Source organism: Calypte anna, chromosome 11 (genome assembly GCF_003957555.1).
Source record: "Calypte anna isolate BGI_N300 chromosome 11, bCalAnn1_v1.p, whole genome shotgun sequence".
Classification (NCBI taxonomy): Eukaryota; Metazoa; Chordata; class Aves; order Apodiformes; family Trochilidae; genus Calypte; species Calypte anna.
This window is the reverse complement of record NC_044257.1, coordinates 1,313,776-1,323,592: the sequence shown is the minus strand read 5'-3', so window position 1 is coordinate 1,323,592 and position 9,817 is coordinate 1,313,776. Positions and strand designations below refer to the sequence as shown.

Genomic DNA, 9,817 nt, shown 5'->3' with positions numbered 1-9,817 from the left:
AAAACGTCAGAGGAAGGAACAAGACTACTTTGTTCTTAATTAGACAACTAATTTTCCATGTTTAACTGCACTGTGTTCTTTTAAAGACAGCTCAGGACAACCACTTCCACAGATGAGCACACATCTCATGATCTGACAGGAGATAAAACCCCACAAAAGTGGGGCTAATCCAGGAAAAAAGTGTTGTGTTCACACTACCAGTTTCTAACATTGGCAGGAAAGAGATTATTTAGAATAAGAGGGAAGTACTTACCTGAATTCCTGCTTTGACTTGAAAATATTGGTGAAAATATATGGGGAATCCCAGTCTTGCAAGTTGAACAAAAACTTTAATTAAAGAAAAAACCCAGCATATTTTTCTTAAGCACACCATTGAGTCACATTGCTTTTGGCTGGGAATCTTGTTGCATGGTCACTGAGGAATTGTTCTGTTCTCCCCTGAGTTTTGGGAGAGCCTTTTCTGGTGTAGTCACAGCAGGCTGTGACCCTGAGAAGGTAAAAGCTGCACCAAAAGCACGTGAAAAAGCAATTTAAGGGTGTAGGATAAGATAAAAAAGAACCACCACTAACTCAGTTGTTTAAAAACAGGCCAATCAAAGGGTGAAGACATCCGTAGAAATCTTTCATCCCCACCTAAGCTCTTCCACATCAGGTAAAACTTCCTGAGGAAGCAGCTAGTTAAGTGTCTATTTTATTATCAGAGATGAATGTAGCAGTCTTAGCTTTGAAAAATACATTTTCTTTCTCAAGGCACAATTTTAATCCTCTTTTTGTGTCTGCAGGTAGCAGGGAGCTCTCTATACACTGAAGGATCCTTTCATTTTGTAACAATATTCCTCCTATTTAGGAAAAAAGATAAATAGCTTAAGGGGGGTAGAGGCAGAGATGACCTGTTTATAGATTTATGTATTCTGTTCTAGTTTTAACGTGCCAGTTGTCTGGTATGAAGGTAATTGACCCCTGCATCATTATTACATGTTTAAGATGGATTTGCCATGTGCTTTTTACCAGTTCTCTAGCTTCTAGCAGAATTTCCCCCTTACAGGAGTTCTGGAATTCTTCATGCTCACAGCACTGAATTTGTGGGGTAAAACTAATGCCAGGTTAGGACTGAACTGTGCTACATCGAGGAGAAATATGTGAGAGCAAACCTGGCACTGAAGCCAAGGGATTTCTGCTAACTCACTGTTGCCTTCTAAATGGGTTGGCAAGTGCCTCATTCCCTAACCTGCCAGAGGAAAATCCCCACAACGTTTAAACCCTCAGGAGCAGCTTCTCCCTGGTGTAGGAATTCATCTGCTGTAGGAATTCATCTGCTTTGCCTTTCCTACCTTTCCTTCCAGAGGTTGTTTTGCTCTCTACCAAGTCCGGGTGTGTTCCCAGGGATGCTGCAATGGGGAGATGCTCATTAGTTGCTGTGAATATTTCAAGGTTCTTTCCTTCTACCGACCCAGCCAGGCTCCTGGGGGGTTCGTTTATATTTACCAAGGGTTTTATATTTATCAGGGGTTTTATATTTACCGAGGGTTTGGGGCTTGGAGAGGCCAAAGGGAACCCCGGGGAGCAGCACTGCCGCCTCCAGAGAGGGCATGGACTCCCCTGTTCCTCTCCAACAGGTTTCTCCGGTTTCCCGCACAGAATCCTTCCTTATTTTTCTCCAATAACACAAACCCAACCCAACCCGGTAGGTATTATCATGCAGTAAGAGGAGGGAGATTTAACCCCTGTGTTTCCTCCCTCCTTGCGGGCTCTGCTCCCTCCCTGCACAACTCCCCCGCTCCTCAGTGGAGTTTTCCGGGGAAAAACTTTAAATTTGCTTTAAATTCATTGCTCCTGTGAATGAAGCGATGTGGCCTCCAGCGGGCAACCTCCCTTCTACCCCAGCAGCCCGGGAGCCTCGTTGCTCCGGCGCTGAATGACACTTCCTGCTTAAAACCCTCCATATTTATTTAAATATAATAAACACCAGTTCTCCCGGAGCGGGGGGGGTGGTGCCTGCGGCGCCCCGCTGAGGAGAGGGCAGGGCCGGGTAGTGAGGGGCTGGGCCTGCCCGCCGAGCTGCCGCAACCCGCCGGGTAAGATGGGGGGGGGGGGGGTGAGATCCGCTAGGCCGCATGGCAGCCGCGGCCTCGCGTTAGCAAGCGGGCGGCGCGGGGAGACGCCTCGGCTGGGCTCCGCTGTACGAGAGGCCGGGGCGGAGGGACGCTGCTAGGCCGCGCTGAACGGCGGCAGCGGGCGGGAAGGGGGAAGCGGGGTTGCCCGGGGAGCCGCGGGCGTGTGAGCCCCCAGCGTGTTCCCTAGGGCTGATCCCAAAGGGAATTAATTCATGGTGTGTGAGGAGCTGCAGGGTGCGGGAGCAGCACAGGGGCCTCCTGCAGGTCTGGATTGAGTCCAGGCCGGTGGGGTTGGGAAATAACCGGAAAAAAAAAAAAAAAAAAATCAAAGGCAGGTGGCGGCATCTCTGTTTTCTTACCGTGTTTTGGATGGTAGCTTGTTCTGGGATTTTTTTTTTTCTGGTGTGAGGTGTAACTAAAGGGCGACCTGGTGTTTAAAAATGAAGCCGAAGTGGTTTAGGGCACGCTGGGTGCTTTGCTGTGTTCCCCTCAGCTTTCCTTTCCTCCCCAGCAGAGGATGTGTGAAAGGGCTGGATTAATTAATAAATCAGTTGAAGTACAGCTGCATAAAAGAAAGCGAAGGTAAAAGTGCTAATCTATCAAACCACAAACTGAAAATTCAGCAGCAAGTGAATTAATCTGTGCTGCTCAGGAGAGGTGACGGCCATGGGCCTGGGGCTGTGGCCTGAGGTGTTTGGAGGGGAAGAGGAAAGCATTTTAAGTTGGCCATCCTGGTCGCCTCCCAAGTTTTTCAGCCCCTTGGATTTTAATGCAGTATTTTTTCACACTAAGCTGTTTTGTAACACGTAAGATCGTTGTCTTTTGCTTCCCAGGGGACGGGGTGGTTTGAGGAATGGTCGAAACGCCAGGCTGAGGGATTTCCTCCCTCTTGATAATTTTGATGAAATGAGTTTGCTTAAATGAACCTCGTAGTTTTGAATAGCTTGCTGGCTGATTTCTGGTTAGGGTGAGCCCAACCTCTGCCTCGTGTGCTGTGCAGAGGAGCAGATGCCAGCAGACTTGTTGCGTAGAATGCTCTGAATCCACTCAGAGCACCCCACTTTACACCGCTTTCTTCTTTCACATCAAGCACGAGTTAGCATCAAGCACAGATGCAGAAAAACCTTTTCTCACTTTGGATTTTTTGCTGTTTTTCCACCGGGGAAAGTGAGGTGTGAGCATTTGCAGTGGCCTGGCAGAGTGCTGAGCACAGAAAAGGGGCTCTGCTCGTAGGCTGGTGTTAAATTTAACTCTTACCCTGATCTCTTATATCCAAGTGTTCAGACCCACAGAGTGAGCAGAGTATTCAGAGGTCAGTGAAGAGCCAAAGCAGCAGCCAATCTTCTTCACATCCCATGTAAATACCATGAAGGGTGAGATTTAACCTGAAAATCTCCTGACTTCCAAGTAGCCTTACACAGCATGGCCCTTGTTTATTTTCCTCATTTTTTGTGAATCGTTTTGTTCATTCTGGAATGCAGAGTTTAAGCAGGAGAAATATCAATTAAAGCCTAAAAAGCTTTGCCTGTTTATATAAATGTAGGATTGGAGTGATACTGCTTCTTCTCTCCTGCTCTCCTCCAGGTTGTGAATCAATCCAAGAATGAGCAAATATAAGAAGTCTTACACTGACAAGGCTACAAACCTTGAAGGGTTCAGCCCTGAAATTCTTTCAGAAATCGAGCAGCTCTTTGCAAAGAAGTTTACTTACACCAAGCCAGAGAGTGGGGAGTGGCAGCTCCCAAATCCCAGCGATGCTTTTACCTCCGACCATAAGGAATTCGACTCCCTCCTGGCTCTGAAGGACTCCATGAACGAAGTGAAGAATCAGCTGAGTGACAAGAATTTGGATGAATGGCACCAGCACACCTCGCTCACCAATAAAGCTGGGAAAATCATTCCTCACGTGAAGAAATCTCTGAATGCTGAGCTCTGCACCCAGGCCTGGTGCAAGTTCCACGAGATCCTCTGCGGTTTCCCTCTTCTCCCTGAAGAAGCTCTGCAGGATGGAGAACTGAATTCTGTCCACCTCTGTGAAGCCCCTGGAGCTTTTATAGCCAGCCTTAATCACTTCTTGAAATCCCACCAGGTCCCTTGTGACTGGAATTGGGTTGCTAATACCCTAAACCCCTACCATGAAGCAAACGACACCCTCACGATGATCGTGGACGACCGCCTGATAGCCAACACCTTGCCTTGGTGGTACTTTGGCCCAGACAACACTGGTGATGTGATGACACTGAAACACCTCACAGGACTTCAGAGCTTTGTCAGCAACATGACCACAGTTCACTTGGTAACTGCTGATGGCAGCTTCGATTGCCAGGGAAATCCAGGTGAGCAGGAGGCTCTTGTCTCCCCCTTCATTACTGTGAGGCAGTCACTGCTTTAATGATCCTGGGCACTGGGGGATCCTTCGTCTTGAAGATGTTCACCCTGTTTGAGCACTGTTCTACCAATCTGCTCTTTCTCCTCAACTGTGCTTTTGAGGAGGTCCACGTCTTTAAGCCAGCCACTAGCAAAGCTGGAAACTCAGAGGCTTACGTGATTTGTCTTCGTTACATGGGCAGGGAAAGCATTCATCCTCTGCTTTCAAAGATGATACAGAACTTTGGAGCAGAAATGGTCAAGAAAGCACTTTTCCCCCAGCATGTGCTACCAGAATCTTTTCTGAAAATACACGAAGAGTGTTGCATGTTCTTCCACAAGTGCCAGGTGGAGACCATCTCTGAGAACATCCATCTCTTTGGGCACATGCAAGAGGCAGAGCAGGTGAGACTGAACAAGCTGAGAGACTGTGCAGTGGAGTTCTTCATGCAAAGACTGCACATGAAGCCCATTGCCAGGAATAACTGGCTTGTCAAGAAATCTCAGGCTGGTTGCATCATGAATGCAAAATGGTTTGGGCAAAGAAGCAAATACTTCAGTACCTACAATGAGAGGAAGATGCTGGAAACCCTTACGTGGAAGGATAAGGTGGCAAAGGGCTATTTTAATCACTGGGCTGAAGAACACAGTTTAAATAATGCTGGTAAAGTGTGCATCCTGGAGGGATTGCCTTCTAACCTGGAGTGTAGCTTGTGGTATGCTTTAGAAGGAAAAAGACTCCCAGGGGTAAAATGTTCTCCATTTTGTGATGGTCAAGTCTTGGAAAATCTTAATGAAGCTATGAATGAATTGGTTGGGGGGAGGCTGAAAAGCAGACAAATGCTGCAGGCTTGTCATTCCTGTGAAGTTCTTCCTGGGGAGCTGATACTGGCAGAAGTGTCTGATCTTTCCAGGTGTCATCAGGAAATCCTAAATGAAGGATGTGGTGACCAAGTCAGGTGCCTTGTGGTGGACTTTCCACCCCTCTCTGATACTGGAAGCCAACCCGGGCTGGAAATACAGCTCCTGAACTCAGCCACACTGCTGACTTTCAGCTTCTCTTTGCTTTATGATGGTGAACCAAAGTACCAGCAGCAGCTTTTGGAGTGTGTCCTGCATTCATTGACTCAGCTTACAGTGGGAGATGCCTTGATCCTGCCTATCCTCTCTTGTTTCACACGTTTCACAGCTGGCCTGGTCTTTATCCTGCACTGCTCTTTCAGATGTGTCACCTTTGCTTGCCCAACCTCCCAGGAACCTCTCAGGACTGGGGCTGCTCTGCTCTGCATTGGTTACAGAGGCCTCCCAGCTCCTGTTGTTCAGTATCTGCAGCACCTGAGTCAACTCATGAGCTCTTTGCTAGACACAGACTCTCCCCAGCAGGTTCTGCAGTTTGTGCCCATGGAGGTTCTCCTCCAAGGCAAGCTGTTGGAGTTCCTGTGGGATTTAAACACAGCCATTGCAAAGAGACAGCTCCACTTGATTGTGCAAGCTAAGCAGCAGCAGCAGACTGATGATATTTCACTTTAAAATCACTCTATAGAGTTGAGCAAGTTGCTGCTGCTAGACCTTGTTTCACAGGCAGGTAGAAGGTGTTAAAAACATTGTTTAATGTGAAGGTAATGTTACTGTAAAACCTTGGTGTGAGATTGTCAGTGTTGGGAGGGTGTTTGGAACTATCAATCCCACTTGCATCTCATTAGCCTGACCTGAGTGAGACTCAGTCTCAGGCCTGGGGGGCTTGGGAGGGACAGGGATGGGAGTGGAGAAGCTGTTTCTCTGTCTCAGCTCTCCCTGAACTGATCTTGTTGCATGCTACATGGGTCAGAACTGAGGCCTTGGTGATGATGAGAGGTGCCACGGTGCTTTGTTGCCTCAGGCTGGACCCTGGAGGACACTTGTGTGGCATTAACCCTCTTCCTGTGAAGCAGAACACAGAGTTTTGCCTCACCTAGGTACTTTTCCCAGGCTTTGCAGAAGCCAAAAATGGGAGGTTTGGGGCAGGCTGTTCAGCAGTTGTGCAAACCTGATGCCAGTCAGGCTTCAGGGCTGAGCATCCTGTGAGCAGGCAGCTGTCAGGGTTACCAGTGTGGTAACCAGAGGTGTTCAGGAAGGATGCTTTGGTTTCAGTTTTCTTACTGGGGAGCAGGTTTTTGAGGAGTTGTTGTATGGCTTTGCCTCCCCATCAATGAAGGGGCTGGAATAATGTTAATTTGAAGTGGCTCAGGGTCCTCTAGAGGAGTTGGAGGTTCCTGAGCGAAAGTGAAGACTTGGATCTGTGCCTGCAGCTATTAGTGAGGGGACTGCAAGTCTTTTCCAGGCTGTAAAACATGCTCATGCCCAGCGTTGTGTAGCCAGAAATGCTCTGGGTACCACTGCAGGAACATAAAGCTGAAGAAATACTTGATAACTTCCTTTGGGAAAGTGCTCTGAAAACTTCAGTTGGTTTCTCTTAAGGATAAACCCAACGAAATTGGTGACTGACTGTTCCTTTAAAGGAGTAAAACTTTGTTTTCCATATTGCTCCTTTTGAGGCCTAATTTGTGTGTGTATTAACATTCAGCTTGAAGTTTGTGGTTTATGTGGAAAAACCTGCTCAGGGGGAGTGTTGAAAGGAAAGGAAAAATGCCTTTGTTCTTGTTGCTTGCAAAATCTTGTAGAAAAAGGTTGAAAGAGTGGATATAGCAGGAAAATAGAGTCTCCTGATGAATTACCAGTCACTTTCTGGAAGCACTTCTAATTATATAACGTGGGCTCTTGAAGGATAATTGATTACCAGCAAGGGATTAAAAGCACTGCTGAAAAACTGTTTTGTCTGGAGGTGCTGCACATTTAATGGGATTTCTTACCACATTGATCGGGGCAGAGTTGAATGCATTTAAGAAGTCATTTTTTATTTAAGAACCTGATAGGTGAATGAGTTGATGGCTCAGGTCTGGCTAATTCAGAAGATTTTGGGAAAATCTTGCTTTTTACCCTTCCCCAGAAATAGAAGCTGCCTAACAAAAGCCTCTGGGATTGGTCATTGTCCATTTTAATTGATTGAAATGAACTTGTTTGGTTCTTGTGTGTGTGAGCTGTGTCAGAGGAAGGGAAGAAACAGGCTACATGGTAGGAGGCACACACACAGTAGTAGCTTCTCCTGTAAATCAGTTTTGACCCTGTAAACCCAAGCAGGGCCATCTAGGAACTTTGTGAAGGTAAAAAAAAAATAAAATCCTAAAAGCCAGAATAAAGAAGAGGTGAAAAAGAAGAAAGCATGGATGATGAGTGACAGTATTGAAGATCATCTATAACAACCTTCTGTATTTGAAATAAAAAGCAGGATGAAGGTATTGTCCATCAGACACCCCCCTGCCACTTTTCAGAGGTGATTTATGCTCCTGAAGCTCCCACTGAGCTGAAGCATTTGAAGCCTTCTCCTAGAGCAGAGGTGAGGAGGTGTTTCAGGTGTGCTTACACTGTGATGCTCTGCCATGGAGGCATGAGGAGTGAGAGCTCATCTAGTAGCTGCTTCAGTAATTTGTTTTATTTCTCACTAAGATTACCCTAACGTTTTAAATTATTATTTTATAGGAATTTTGAGGTGTCTGACTGAGAAGATGCATTTGTTTTTTTTCAAGCTTTCCTTTGTTCTGTACATCTGATGAAGCATTCAGGCTCCCTTGAGATTTCTTCCTTCATCATCCCATCATTCCCTGGATCATCAGCCTCCCTTTTTTTCATAAATTTTCAGGGGAAAACATTTTAGATATCCATAAAGCTAGGGCTGGGCACTTCCAAGATAGGCTAGACCAGGCTGATGGGGAAACATAATTGGGAATTACAAAAAACCAACCCAAATAAACTGTGCAAGGCCTTCTGTGGGAAGCCTGGTCTCTGAGCTGAAGGAAATCCAGTGTCCTGTGGATCCTGATGCCTGACTTGTTCTGGAGCTTTTTTGTTTGTTGGGGAGATGATGGGAGAGATGCTTTGTTGGCAGCTGATCCTTCTGTTCAAAAAGAAAGTTGTTTTGTTTTTTTATTGTTGTCATAAACAACAAGGGCTCAGGCTTAGAAATCACAGAGTCATGAGAGTTGTTTTGTCCTGGCTGTCTTCAGACCAAAGATTTCTGAGAAAAGTGGCACTGAATTTCTGGTGTGACTCTTGGAGTGTGTAAGAATGCTCAGGAAGAATGTAATAACCTTTGTGCTGAGGCTCTGATGTCTCCTGCCTTCACTGAGCCTGGCAGGTTTTGGCCAATTTGATCTGATTTTGGGTGACACCTGGTGAAGTGTCTCAGTATCCTGGCTGCTTTTAGGTTAGTGGGGTTTTTTTGTTGTTGTTTTGGCTTGGGGTTTTTTTGTGGGTTTTTTTTTTTTTTTTTACCTGTTCAAAGGAAAACTAGACATTTGTTTTCATAATCAGGGTGTTCACACAATGGAAAATCGAGGGGGTGGAGGGACTAAGTTGATTATGACGTGGTTGAGATGAATGCAAACGTGAAGTAAATTGCATTTTGCAGCTCTCCTGTTTCAGGTTTCCAATGAAGGACCCATCTCTAGGCCCATTGATTGCCTGTGAGCTACATTATTTTTCTGAAATGGGATCATTTTTTCTTTAAGCCAGGGTAGTGCTGTGGAGTAAGTTGCATGAGAGTTGAATGAACTGGGAACTCCGTTAAGTGCAAATGCTGCTGGTTTTGTTTGTAAGTTGAGCTCCATTAAAGTTAAGAGCCTTGCTCCTTATTTTTATGGTTTTTTTTGTGTGTGTGTGTGTGTTGTACTGCTGTGCACAGGCTGCATGTGTTCTTGCCACTGGCTTCCCAGTTTACTTCCTACAAAATATAATGAGATTTATAACATGAAGTCTGATAGTCTATTAAAGCAGTGCTAAGTGGTGTCTATTCATCTTCATTTAAGCTGCAGCTATCCCATTACCTGGTGTAGGATACATGGCAGAGTTGTTTCCTATTAGGAGAAACAAGTTGGGACTTAAGGGGAAGGGATTGATACTGCTGGCGTAGGAAGGAGGGAAAGGAAAAGACATTTTGGTTTCTGCCCCCTGAGCTGGGGCTGTGGGGTGCAGAATAACACCAGATGCTTCTTGATTCCCTGGAATCAGCTGCCTGGAGCTTCAGAGCCTCCTGTTCCCATTCCTTGGGTAATTTTAACCTCTCAGGAACCTGAATCCCAGGCAGGCTCTTGCTCACTCTGCCCCCTCTGGGGAGTGAGGGAGAGAATCACAAAGGTGTGGGTTGAAATGAAGGCAATGTAATCATTGAAAATAAATGAATAATAATGGAACATTCAACCAATGCAGCTGTTAACCACCTGCTGGTCCCTGGCTACTGGTCC

General features: G+C 46.1%; 1 protein-coding gene across 1 annotated transcript; it reads left to right on the top strand.

Moving 5' to 3' along the window:
* The first annotated feature begins 2,001 nt into the window (after positions 1-2,001).
* CMTR2 (cap methyltransferase 2) lies at positions 2,002-8,838 on the top strand. The gene is given in 3 exon segments (XM_030457910.1): positions 2,002-2,075; positions 3,699-4,471; positions 4,474-8,838. Coding segments are annotated over 2 exon segments (2,292 nt in total). The 5' UTR covers positions 2,002-2,075; positions 3,699-3,717; the 3' UTR covers positions 6,012-8,838.
* The last annotated feature ends 979 nt before the right edge of the window (positions 8,839-9,817 follow it).